This window comes from Camelus dromedarius, chromosome 14, assembly GCF_036321535.1.
Source record: "Camelus dromedarius isolate mCamDro1 chromosome 14, mCamDro1.pat, whole genome shotgun sequence".
NCBI lineage: Eukaryota > Metazoa > Chordata > Mammalia > Artiodactyla > Camelidae > Camelus > Camelus dromedarius.
The window spans coordinates 33,911,756-33,926,264 of NC_087449.1; the positions used below are offsets into that span (position 1 = coordinate 33,911,756).

Consider the following 14,509-nt stretch of genomic DNA (forward strand, 5'->3'; position numbering starts at 1 on the left):
TAAACTGAGTGTTTTAGTAGTTAAGTTTTGAAGAACTGCAGAATTCTCATACTCATTTATAATACTTGTTGAAAATTTGATTATGAAATGCTTTCACAAACAAAACCTGATACATTTCTTTAACAAAACTGGATCTCTCTGTATAGTAAAATTTAACAAACTGAAAATGAAACAACACTCAAGGGAAGCTAAATCATAAACCAGTCAGACCAAAAGACAATAAAAACTAAAAGGCTTATTTCTCACACAAACAAAATAGAACAAAAACAACAACCCTGAATTGAAAAGAATAGATTCTATAATTGGTTTGGCATTTATCCTTTAAAATTATATATGCCAAAACAGTTTTTGTATATCTGATTTTAGCTGCCCGCGGATATCAAAACAGTCAGAAGGAAACAGGCTTTTTTGCTAAGGCTGTTAAAAGTGTAATACAAAACTGCCCTGATTTAGTTTGTCATCAGAAATCTACCAAAATGGTCTAAAATATGGCTAGAATATATGCCCAACAGGACACAGGACTCCTTTTGTTCTCTACTGTGTTCTCACGCTAGTGCTTGGTTTATAGCAAGGGCTCAATAAAAACTTTGTAAATGAATGAATTAAGGAATTCTGAAATGTGCCTACCTGTTAGGGTTTAAATAACCAAAAAAGCAATCAATGAAGTTCTTGCTTGATTATAAATCAGAGTACTCATGAAAAAAATCATAAATAACATTTAGTTGTTCTAAGGGATTTATTAAATTACAAGTATGAAACATTTTTAAGGCTAATTGCAAGTTTTTTAGAAAACAGAAGTTGAACAGGAGGAAAGACATTATACAGCCCAGGTAGTACAAGCAAGACCAGGCGATGACAAGTGACTTGTCCTAAAAACTCATTCTCAAACCAAATCTCACGAGCACAGTTTCATATATATTATTCTGCGTTTGGAATTCAGCATTACAATAATGATTTGTTCACTGGGTGCTTTTATAACTATGGCACTGTGCAGATGCTTTGGGCATGCCAGGATAAAGCAGATACAGATCCTGCCCTAAGAGTTTCAAACCTGTAGCAGGAGATAAACATCTGCCTACAAATAACTGAGTATGGGAAATTAAGTGTTGTGAGAAAGGTACTAAGAGATTCAAAGGAGAAAGTTAAAGAGATGAGAAAAGTTTCACAGAGGTAGCATTTTAGAATGCAGGATTTGGACAGAGATGGGAAGGGGGAAGTATCAACAGCAGTGGGCAAGGGTGGGAAACAGCATAATCAGATGGGATGTCTGAATTTCTCCTTAATGAAATGACTTAGAGAAATGAGGACAGGGTTAAGGAAACTAACAGTGGATGCTGATGTACCCAAAAAAAGCCTTCACTACCCACAAGACTGAAGGAAGAAGAAGGGAAATGATGTTACCACAGCCAGTCAGTGGAGGAGTTACTCAAAGGACACCCCAGTTGTAGGACACAGTCACTGCTAGAAATGCATCAAAGTAGAGAAGGAGCCAGAGAAATAAGTACCCCAAAGGTTCCCTCTTTCCTTCTTCCATCTTCTGTCCTTCCATTGGCCAAACCCAACCAGAAGCCAGATGATTAAGGACCTCAGGTGGCACAGGCTGTAAACTTCAGCCTCCTGGAGCAGAGAGTAGAGAAGAGCAGAGAACGAATCTACATGAAAATGGAGAATAACCAGGAAAGCCATCTTCCCAGACTTAGGAGCTAATACAAGCACAAAGAGACTGGAAAGCACGAGGAGGCCAAATAAGGAACAATATTCTCTTGGAGAAATATGTAAGATGATTTTTTTTTTAAACCCAGATGCTGAATTTGAAAGGAAAACAAAATTTGTGCCTAAACTGAAAAATTACTGGGGCCTGGAGAGCAAGATGAGCAATGGATGAAGAGCAACATCAGAGCAGCACCCCAGTTCTCTCTAGGGCTAATAAAAGAGCAAGAACCGTAAGTTATAGTTCTAGTTATTCTAGTCCCTGTGTGCCCTGGGCAAGTCACTTGGCTTCTCTGAAATGTTTTCTCCATTATAAAAATAGGTAGAGGTTGAATTAAAACTTCAAAATCCCTTCCAGTTCTAAGATTCTGTGAAGCCAGTATCTCCAGGTAAATAACCATGTTCCCCAGATAAGTAAACACCTCACCATACTGGAAAAACCTAGGGTCCACTTACTTTTGAAAAAAATTAATTTCATTTAAATAAGGACAATAAGAATTTATAGGCTCCAACTGCAGTCAAATCCTGCACCTGCATATCACAAAGAATACTACAACACAAGCAAAAATTTAGTGTAACCCTTAAACTGAATAAGGAAGATTAATACAACCAGATTTTAAACATACTCTGGAATGCAGAGAACGCAAAGAAACAAAGTCAGCAGAATAACTTGGTTGAAGTAGCACATTTCAGAAAAAAACAAAATGAGTTGTTCAGTCAATACAGTAAAGAAGCAAAGTTCTTAAAGGTGTCTCCAAAAATAAATGAACTCCCATGTGGAAAGGAATACAAGTATCTCTTTCTCTCTCACACTTACACACACACTCTCACGCTTTTACACACACACACACAGCAACCATCACCATTCCTTTGTGACACAAAAATTCATTGAATATCTGGTATGTGCCAGGTACTATCAATGCCTTCAAAGGACATCTTTAAGGACAATACAAATAGCAAATACAATTAATCATTACCTAATTTCCTGGAATGAGCTCAAATTACAGTCTTCCCTCAAGCAGTCTCCCTGACTTCTCTAGCCAGCAACATGCTCTTTTTCTTATGACACCACCACAGAATCAATTTGTGCTGGTCAGTATGCTATCAGTAGTCTTTCAATTATATTAGAGTTCATACAGATTGAGGAGAAGGGTAGTTTGCCTGGGAATCCACCATTTATAATATTGTTTCTAAACATTTTCTCCAGGCCTATCTCTCAGGTGTGGCTGCTGCCAGGGAGCCGGGTGACTTAGGAGACATTTCTAACTCACAGGGATTATCAACCTAACTCCAGTACAACTGAGCCAAATGTTTGCACACTTAGGACATGATTAAGTCACACATTTTGGTCATTTAATGAGCATTCATTAATCACCTACTATGTGCCAAGCACTGGACTAGGGACAAAGGCCCTAGGGATATAAAAATGAGTAAGAACCTGTGACCTCTAGGAGGTTAAGAATATAATGCAATAATCAGATATGTGCACAAAAATTAACAATACAACCTAAGAAGGCTGTACTATAGAGGTATGAATAAAGTGCTGTAGTAGCACATGAGGACAACAGTAATTCTGACTTGCTCTGCCTCAAGGAAGGACATCAGAGAAAAAGTAACACACAAACTGTATGTTAAAGAAGTGGAGATACATCACTGGATTGAATTCTAAGCAATTAGAAGTCTAATCAAGACTGAAGGTCTATGGCTGAACAAAGAGCTATGAGAGGCTATGCCATTTCCAAATGGTTAACAGTTCATAGCACTAAAGTGCATGTCTTGGGCAGGGCTTCTGCAGCTGAGTTCAGACTCAAGAGTAATAAATTAAGACCAGGTTGTGAAGGGCCTCGAGAAATATTTCAAGCAGCTGAGCTTTGGCAAGGGGGAACCAAAACATTTTTAAGCACAGGAGTGACTTAGTGGGATTTGACTGTGGATAAAGAGTATGGGTAGAGGGAGTTTAGTGACAGGCAGACTAGTTAAAAGGTTTTGCAAAAGTCTAGGTGAGAAATGATGAGGGCCTGAATTAAAGCACTGTCATGTGGAAAAAAGAGGCCAAATCCAAGAGATATTACCAAGGAAAATTTAACAGGACCTGGTTACCGGACATGGAAAATAAGGGAGATGGAAAATGGCTTTAAATGACTAATTGCCAGTATGTGTTGGAATTTCAATTACTTAAAATATTTAGGGAGAGGTCCTTGGCTTAAATACATTTTTGGCCTAAGAACTATTCTTTCAAACATAATCTTTGCTTAAACCTTTATTGGAAAATCTTCCTAAATATAATTTTAGGCCAAGTACATTATAGTATCCATAAAAACTTTTTCTATAAAATCCCCATAAACATCAGTTCTCACTCAACACCATAAAGTTTAGATACTGACAGAAATCGCTATATCCCAGAGGACATCCTAGATTTTGCTTTTTAGAATAAAAGTCTGATACCTTCTTTCTCAAGCAATAGACTGCAAACTGCAACTGCCTGATTTTCTAATCAGCAGAAATATGGTTGTATCATAATTCTCTTTGCTGGCTGAACCAATCTTCCATTCAACTAAATTCCCTGCTGATCTTCACATCAACTGGGGATGGCTGAGTGATCAGATTATTACCCAATCTTTTCACATCAAAGGGAAAAATATCATCTATAACTTTGGATATATTAAAATGGATGTGACCGATAGCCACTGCAGCCTTGTATTTATTGAGGGGCACTTCAAGTATAATGTCATCTCTGTCAAAATCAAACTCAGGACACTTTGAAAACATCCAGCTTCTCTGTTATCGTTCTAATTTCTCATTGAAGTCCTCAGACTGAAAACCTGATTTTTAGTGGTTTTTATCTTCCTTGGGCTAGGGAAGGTAATACAGCATTTTTATGTAAGTTGTTGGAGTGCACAAAAAGTGAAAATTAAAAAAAAGTGAAAGTAAATGAGAGATGTTAACATTATTCATTAAAAGGCTTTATCACCTACTCAGTTCAAAACAAGCAATCTTTTGAAAGACGATTCACAGTGGATGAGAATTTAAAGGTCACTACAAAAGCTCTTAAAAACTGCAACTACTATTCTAAGATCTCTCCCAGCTTCTCTGTTCAAAACTAGGAGAAATAATTACTTGATTTGTTTTTTATTTCATAAACACAGCTAAAAGTAAACAGTTCAATCAACAAAGCCAAATGTTATTTTAAACTAGCAAGTTTTCTTGATCTCTTACTCTTTAAAAACAAAAATATTTGTGACATACAGTAGGAATGCTACAATAAATGCATGATTCAAACATGCTTCCTAGTCTAGTCCTTATACTCAACTTCAAATAACTAAGCTGAACTGTAAACCTAAACCTTTCCCTCCAGTTTTTACGTGAATCCCATACAACTATTCCAAGTTTTCAGTAATTTTTCACAAGCTACCCCAAAAGCATAAAAACTGCCTCTTCACCTACACACATACTCACAAAAAAAAAATACCCATAATTATTACACACAAAAATACTGGGCCAGGCAGAATACAGAGACAAAAATAAAACTACATGAGAAGACGTTTGGCCCGCAATGGAGATTCTATTAATGGGAAACTGGTCAAAATTAAGCTTTCACATTAAGAGAAAGCTTAACTCTTGTGTTTAGTATCTTGAGACAGCTTTCGAAAGGAAAACAAGAGTTCCACAAAAATGAATCGAAAAGGGGGATTCTCTCCAGTCTGGTATGGTGGCGAATGACCTCTCGGTGGTACTGAAGGCCCCTGGCCTCAGGCTCCAATAACCTCGGCCGAGGAAGTGAGGAGAGTCTCCGGGAAGAGAGGGCCTGGGCAGCCACGTCGTCCTACTCACCCCAGGGGGCAGCGGGAAGGAGGCAAGGAGAGAGCGACATTCGCGCCCACGGCCCGTCCCCGGGCAGGCAGCAGGGTCCCCGGGGACTCAGGGGTGGGGGCCGACCCCTCTCCCAGACCCTCTACTCACTCCGCAAGTGGCCAGCAAGAAAGCCATTCGCCAAGGCCCCCGCCCTCTGTGCCTCCAGGGGAGGGAGCCGGGGGCCGCTTCCGAGCACCCCTTTTTCTCCCCACCTCCGCCGGATCCCGTGCTGCGGCGCAGTCGGTCTGGCCAGGTCCAGCCGGTCCCCCGGGACACCCCCTCACACCTACCCCTGCTCCACCCCCGCCCCGGCCTACGGGCCGCACCGATTGGCTGGTCCTGCCGCCTCCTGGCAAAGAGACCCCTGGCGATTGGCCATAGGTCACCTGCTGTAAAGGAGGTGAGCGGCTGACGATTGGCGGTTAGGCCAATTTTGGGGTGGAGAGGCGGGAGGGACCGGCTCCTGCCGGCGGGCACCCGGCGGACCAGGCTCGGCGGACCGGGCTCCCCGGCCCCTCCCTCTGTCCCCGCCGCCCAGCCCCTGCCCAGACACCTCTTCCTGGAGCCTAGGGCTCACCTTGGGGCCGGGGTCCCGCGCCCGCGCCCGCGCCCGCGCCCGCGCCCGGACCCGCGCCTCGGAACACGCGGCAGAAACTCCGCCAAGCCAATGCCGCCCCCAGGAAAGGGCGCTCGTGGCTCCAGGGAGCGCAGCTAGGCTTCGGGGATTCCCACAGGGTGCTGAGTGGAGAAGGACCCAGTCACAGACGTAAAGCTTGCTCCACCTCCACCCACCCTCTTCTAGCTCGACATCCCCAATATTTTGGTGGCTGTGGAGCCAAGTTTCATCTTAATAACTGCTTTTGCTTACTTCCGGAAGTTGTGTCGCGAAGCGGAGGAGGGCGTGAGGGGAGGAGGAGATAACTATATCAATAAACAAAAGCAGGAGTGCCTGTTTTATTTTATTAATCCAGGGAAACATCGTGGGCCTGCTGTTGTGCCACAGCTCCATAAGGTATGTAGGTGGCTTGTGAAGATGCTTCGGGAATCCAAGTAGCATAACCAAATTTGATCAAAATTTCAGACTTAGAGGACCTCAACAGAGAACCATCCAAAATGCAGGAAATCACAGACATAAACGGTTATTAACTTACTGATCTGGAGGACAATCTCCTGCTGTTACTGTTTTTTCCTTACGGTTATTTACATACCCATGATTCTACTAAATGCCTAAGCATCTAATTTTTGTACTACTTCTGGTAGCCCTTACAACAATTAACACAATGCACACTGCACAAAAGGGTCATCGCTGCACTCATTGTTAAAGATAGCTTCGGTTTGTTTTATGCAAGTTTTTTCAAAATGGCCAGTACCAAACGCATTCTCTTCCAGCACCCGATCCTCAAAAGCCTGGTCCTCTTCTAGTGCGCCTGGTATCGGTACATAAAAACATTACCATCCACTCTAATACGCAAACCATAAACCTGGCAAGTCCTTGCTGCCTCCCTCATTCCGCACTCAATCCATCACCACGTTCTGCCATTTTTACCCCCTAAATACAACCTCAATTCTATCCACTTCTCTCCATCACCATCACTCAATTACAGGTCCCAGTCTCTTGAAATAAACTCCTTAGTAAAATCTTCCTGCTTCTTAAAGCTCCTCCAATTCATTCTCAACACTATGTACACAGTAATTGGTTTCCAAAACCAACATCATTACTCCTTCCTCAATGCTCCCCCCACCCCGACCATTAAAGAATTTCAACTGCTTTCCTCTGTGCTTAGAATACAACTCAGCCATCAATATGGTCTGCAAGTTTAGCCATACCTACCCCTAGCTCCATCTTAACCTTTCCAGTCCCTCATTTTCTGCACTCCACACAATGGACTTTTTCAAGTTTCTTCAATATGCCATAAATCTTCTAACCTTGGGCCCTTGGCACATGGCCCGTGATTATTTCTATTACACTGTCCCCTTGACACCAACCCCCACCTTTCACTTAATTTACTTCTGCTCATTATTTCCTTCCTGCCTATGTGAATTCTTCCTATTATATGTTCTCATAGCTCCTTTGTGAAACTTTACAGCTATAATTTTACGTGTATTGAGTTATTCCTCTTTTTAAACAAATTTATTGAGTTATACTTTATATACAATTAAATGCATCCATTTTAGATATACAGTTCAATATATATTAATAAACGTATGCACAAATGTAACCACTACCACAATTAAGACATAAAACATTTGTTATCCCAAAATTTCCCTTGTGCTCCTCCAGCAGTCAATCCCACCAACCACTGCTCTATTTCCTATCTATTTGCATTATTCTTTATCTAATATTTATGTTCACCGCTAGACTGTAAGCTTAAAGAGGCAAGGATCTATCTGATTTTGTTCATCATATCCTCAGTATTTAGCCAAATGCCTCACATATTAGGTACTGAGTAATGGATTTCCTATGGTAATAGATTCTGAAAATAAACATTAATTCTATGATAAACATCAATTAAACTATCAACAGTGATTCAGAAAATTACAGTAAATTTGCCAGATGGCAAAGTTGCATTATCTAACAAAAAGAGATACTTGGTTCAAAGTTAGGAATGAATACCCTCTATACAATTCTACAAAGGCTATGATAGTGTACCTCCTTGTTCATCACTGTCTTTACCATCTCCTCATACAGGGACTGGCATGTATTAGGTGTTTAATAAATAAGTGTCTGCTGAATAAATGGAATACCAGATCCTATGCTACAAAAATAGCACTATAAACATAGCTAAAAGGGTTGAAAATGGCTAGTCTGACAAGCAGAACAGAGAAAGCAGAGAAGCATGAGGCCGATGATTTTCTATACGAACCTTTTAGTACCATTTAGGTTTTTAAATTATATGAGATAGGTGCTATTGCCCTATTTTTTAGAGTTAAATTCTGCATTGGCCACTTTCTTCTGAAACAACTAGAAGATTTCATTAAAACTACATGAGTTGCCAAAATTGGTTACAAGTACACAGCTCCTTGCCACAAGATAGATGAAATGGCTTTGTATTGTGCAATTACTCTTCATTTTAAATGCTCCACTTTTACACAAACTTTACATTAGGATTAGCATGTTAACAAGTGGGAACTCTATGTTTTTCTCTAAAAAAAGAATATGGAAAACTACTGCTTTTATTTTATAAACTACATAGTTTATAATTTTTTTAAAAGCATAACTTACTTATGACATCACTTTATTGTAGTTTTTTAAAAATTCAATTTTGGAGGGTATAGCTCAGTGGTAGAGGGCATGCTTAGTATGTGTGAGGTCCTGGGTTCAATCCTCAGTACCTCCACTAAAAAATTTTTTTAACTCAATTTTCATGATTTTTATTTTCTTCTTTATATTAGGCTGAGATCCAAAAAGACAAAGACAATATGTCGTTCATTCACAATTATATCCTGTACAACTAGTATAGTGCATGGAATACATTAAATGTCTGATAAATATTTACCAAATAAGTAACTTTTCTGTATTCTATGTATGTTCTAAATTGAACATGCACTAATTTTTTAAATTTTTAAACTTTTTAGTTTTATAAAGAGAAGAGAGGAAAATATATAAGTTCTGAGAGACTTCCATAAAAACACAATTAAAATAAATTTCTGGCAGTTAAAGGAATAACCTTTAGCACATATGAAACTGGACCATCTGTTCTTAGTTGTTTCCCAAGAGTTCAAGATAGACGGGCCACCACTAACTAGTACAACAGAATTTACTTAAAAAAATGAATCCTAGAATTCTAAGTTCCAATTTAGGAGCCAGAAATTTGTCTGCCCTCAGAATAGCAACTGCGTTGGCAACAGCCCTTAGGGGAATTTTCCTTTGTTGTGGGAACCCTAAGTAACCGGCTACTTCTTTATGCCATTTTACCTGTGGAAGAGGTGACACATCTATACTGCAATCTTTTCCTTTGGGAAATAAAGGGCTTCAAGCGAGAAAAACAAACACATCTATTTTTCTATATGATACAAAAATAAAATCTAATGCGGCCATAGGAAACAATACAGTGATAGTTATTATTATATATTATATTAGTATTACATATTGAGAAATTGAAATATACATTCAAAAACCTAATCTTCAGTGAAGTAGCTTAACACTCAAGAAAAATACTCAAAAGATTTCTATTAGTATTAGTTACCCAGTTAGATACATAAGCCATTACAGAAAGAGTATAGAATTAAGGTAACCTAATACTAATGATTAGTTTCTCAGCTCCTATCCTAAATTGCACCTTAAATACTAAATTTGCATTTGTCGATAATAAAAGTTTAACAGATATATAATTATACCAAAGTATCTGATTTTGAAAAAAGGCTTCAGAATGGTTCTATTGTTTTTCCAGCCTCAGTAACAATTTGTAATCTGAATTCTATCACATGTCCTTTATGTATAAAGAATGCATGATGGTTTACTCACAGATTCAATGGCATTTCTAGTGAGGTTTCTACCAGTACCCCCATTTCTCTCAGTTATATTCTTATAGGTATCACGTCCTTTCTCTCTAGGGGCTTGAGATCAAAGCCAATGTGTAATTCTGTGACATAAATCTTAGCAATGTTCTCCTAGGGCAGTCTACCAGGCAAGAAATAAAAGCAAAAATAAACAAATGGGACCTAATTAAACTTATAAGCTTTTGCACAGCAAAGGGAACTATAAACAAAACAAAAAGACAACCTAGAGAATGGGAAAAAATATTTGCAAATGATGCAACTGACAAGGGTTTAACCTCCAGAATATGAACACAGCTCATACAACTTAATAAGAAAAAAACCAAACAACCCAATCCAAAAATGGGCAGAAGACTTAAACAAGTAATTCTCCAATAAAGACATACAAATGGCCAATGGGCACTTGAAAAAAATGCTCAGTAACACTAATTATCAGAGAAATGCAAATCAAAACTACAGTAAGGAATCACCTCACACCAGTCAAAACAGCCATCATTAAATAGCCCACAAATGATAAATGCTGGAGAGAGTGAACAGGGAACCCTTCTGCATTGTTGGTGGGAATGTAGTTTGGTGCAATGATTATGGAAAACAGTATGGAGAGTCCTCAAAAAACTAAAAACAGACTTACCCTATGATCCAGCAATCCCACTCCTGGGCATATATCCAGAGGGAACTCTAATTTGAAAAGACACATGCACCCCAATGTTCATAGCAGCACTATATACAATAGCCAGGACATGGAAACAACCTAAACGACCATCAACAGATGACTGGATAAAGTTGTGATATATTTATACAATGGAATACTACTCAGCCATAAAAAGGAATAAAATAATGCCATTTGCTGCAATGTGGATGGACCTGGAGATTGTCATTCTAAGTGAAGTAAGCCAGAAAGAGAAAGAAAAATACCATATGATATCATCTATATGTGGAATCTAAAAAAAGGCACAAATGAACTTACTTACAAAACAGAAACAGACTCATAGACATAGAAAACAAGTTTCTGGTTACCAGAGAAGGAAGGGAGTAGGAAAGGATAAATTGGGAGTTCGTGATTTGCAGATACTAACTAGTATATACAAAATAGATAAATAAAAAGTTTTCACTATATAGGACAGGGAACTATATATCTTATAGTAGTAACCTATAATGAAAAAGAATATGAAAACGAATGTATGTATGTATAAGTATGCAGTAATAACAAAATTCCAAACTGATAACTACCTAAGATATAGTCTACAGTAGCCTACATAAACTCATGCAAAGACAATTACAGCCCAATTTCTTGACCCAAAGAATACTCACAGGAACCATTTAGTATAAAAGTTTTTAAAATATCAACTCATTTATAACATAAAAGCCAAAAACTTAAATGTTTATACAACTCAATTAAACACCTAAGTGAGGGTTTTCAAACTGGGATCTAAAAAAGTCTCTATCACAATCTTCTGTGTTTTAGCTTTAGTTTCTGATAACCTATAAAAATTAGTATAACCACACACTGAATCAGCCAGTGACAACCTCAAATGCAAATACCATCAAGTTATTTCATTGCCCATGTTTTTCTTTATAATCAGTTAGCACCAATTACTACTACTTGCCATGAAAATGACATATGTGTGAAGTGAAGGTCAAAGACCTCATGACAGGTGCTGTACTAATGAAGGTTTCCCAGTAGTCAGAACAGAGAAAAGTGAGATTATAAAGTCATCAAATTCCACACAGTAGTGTATGCATGCCAAATTTAAGAAGAATCTACCCCCTGACAGTATCATATTCACATTCTAAGTAGTGACCCACTTTAAGCAAGGTAATATCACTCATCACATTAATGTTAATTTAGATTTCATTGCTTTGCGTTTTGTTTGTATTTAATTTGCAACTATCATTCACATGTACAGTTAGTTCTGTAAGATTTTAAGCCTAAGAAGTTTATATGGAGCTTTATGTTTGTCCACATTAAATAACATTATGATATTTTACTTTAAAACACTGGAATTCAAGAGTTCTTTTCTTGCAAGAGTTTTTTTTTTTCCCCCAAATGGGTCCATTTACTCAAGTTTATAAAACTGATTTTATACCTGTATGCTATCCAGACAAGCTGCTGTAATTCATAATACCTTATATAACATAGGGTAGATACTGCAAAACCTATAGGATATAACATCCTAAGTCTTATTCCAGTGATCAATCCCTTGCTGGCAATCTCTCAACATTCAGTTTGCACTAAAGCTTACTAGGTTAAGTATAGAATCTGAAAGGTTTCCCTCCACTAATCAGTAACATCAAATATCTACTGAACGCCTCTTATAGGCTAAAAAGAGGGAAGAGGCTTAGCAGTTCCTATGGCCTCTTTTCAAGGAGTGAAGTTGGTTGTAAACACATGAAAAGATAATACAAGCTAAATACAACAAGTTTAGAATGACTATTGGAAACTTAAGTTCCATAGGAGTTAAAAGGAGGTAAAAGGTTTTAGTTGTGTCCTTCCATCCTCAGACTACCCTAACTGCAATTTGCAGATACTCACAGAGAAGCAGGGATAGTAGGAAAAAACAATAACAAAAGAAAGAAAGAAGGAAAGGGAAAGGTAGAAGAGATGCTTCAGATGAATTTATAGTTAATCAGGATGAAAGGAAGACTGGAACTAATATTTATGAGTACCTTCTATGTCCAAGGCATAATATGTTAGAGATACTATATAATACCTCACCACAGCCACTTTATTGAGGTTTTATACCTACCATTAGAGATCAGGTAAATTTTAAAAGAGGTTTAAAAGACAGATTACACAGCTAGTAAGAGGGCAGAGCCAGGACCCAAATCCTGGCCAACCCAGCTCTAAAAATTTTCTACTATAGTATACTGCATCTTATGCCTTATTCAGAAGCTTGGACAGTGCCTGTTGGGCTTTGGAAAAGTACTATGGGAAACATACTATCAATAAGACAGATTTTCTCTCTAGCCTCATAATCTCAAGTGGGAGATGAGTTATATAGTATTTTATTATTAAAAGAGATAATGCAGGTAAAATCCACATAATTCTTGGCACATAAGAAATGCTCAAATATTAGTTGCTACTATTATTACTACAAAGCAGAATGTTATATAGGTTACATAGACATGGACACTGTAGCAGAGGTTAAGGAATAAGAGGCTAATTTTTTATTACCGTGAAAAGAAAAAGATGGAATGAAAAGGTAATATGCACTGGGCCTTAAATGATGGAATGAAACTTACAGAGGCACATTTGAGGGTTGGCGGTGGGGAGGACTTAGAGGAGCATGAACAGAAGCACGAAACCAGGAAAGATTTCTATGTGAAGCATCAGGTACATGTGGGAAATGGAAATGGAAAGGTAGGTTGGGGTCAAACCAAAGAGAGCCTGAAATCTCCTAGTAAGTTTTACTTCATCCTATAGGCAAATGTAAACCATTAAAGGTTTTTCACAGTTATGGATGCCTTAAGATCTTAATTTTAGTTGCTCACTTTATAGGATGAAGAAGGAAATAAATTCATGAATATTAGGAGAGTACCAGAAAAATGACAGTCAAAGTGAGCAAAGGAATGTGAGTAATCTTATTAAAAAGAGGAAAAGAAAAGGGAAAAAAAGAGTCCCCAGATATGGCAGGTTAGAAGTTATCACCTTAAAACGTTCAAACATCAATGGCTCAGAGAATAATGCTGTCATTTAACAGAAACAGAAAAAATGGATAAAGAGAAGGATTTGAGGAGAAGAGAGTTGATAAACTAGCTCAGTTTTAGCCATGTTTAGGCTGAAATCCAGGGAGACACATAATTGGCAAAAATCCAAAAGGGAAGAATGTAGGACTAAAACTAAGTATCAAAAGAGATACAAAAATAGGGGGAGGGGAGAAAGTCATCTACACAGAAGTTTCAGCTGAATTCATGAAAATGGTGGAGTCTGCTGGAGGGTGAGGGAGTAAAGTCATAGTCTGAAAGGAAAAATGCACTCAAGAGTGTGGAGGTAGTATTAACATTGGGAAAGAGTGAGAATTTTTTTTTCTTTGACATATGCAAAGCAGAGAAAGAAAGTATAGGTGAAGTCCCCAAGAAGTTGAAGAAATGAAACCTTTTTCTACAAAGAAGGAAGTGGGCTGTATTAGATACTGAATGGTAATGAAAAAGATTCTACTGTGAGGATTTAACTAACAATCAAGAAGTCAATAAGAAGACTGTCAAATATTTATATAAATCTGATTAAAGTCAGACAAAATCTAAATTATGATAGACACAGCCATCTGTATTTTATGACCTCTAACTAGAAGCAGGGAAACTAGACCATGGGGTCCCTGGGGAATGGAAACCAGAATGTAAAATATCCAGTGACAAGAAATTCTAAGGGTGACAGTAAAATATATGTTGAAGAAGCAGACTATCAGGTCTATACTGAGGCATGAGACAAGCAAAACTAGAAAGTTACCAA

General features: G+C 38.1%; 1 protein-coding gene across 6 annotated transcripts in view; it reads right to left on the reverse strand.

Moving 5' to 3' along the window:
• Positions 1 to 14,509, reverse strand: part of OSBPL9 (oxysterol binding protein like 9) — a 123,264-nt gene that overhangs the window by 49,805 nt on the left and 58,950 nt on the right. The window contains exon 1 of one of the 6 annotated variants that reach the window (XM_010984743.3): positions 5,671 to 5,828. The exons of the other annotated variants lie outside the window; for them this stretch is intronic. Coding sequence (XP_010983045.1) covers positions 5,671 to 5,697 — 27 coding nt within the window. The 5' untranslated portion in view covers positions 5,698 to 5,828. Of the gene's footprint in view, positions 1 to 5,670; positions 5,829 to 14,509 lie in introns of those variants that run through there. 6 annotated transcript variants of the gene reach the window in all.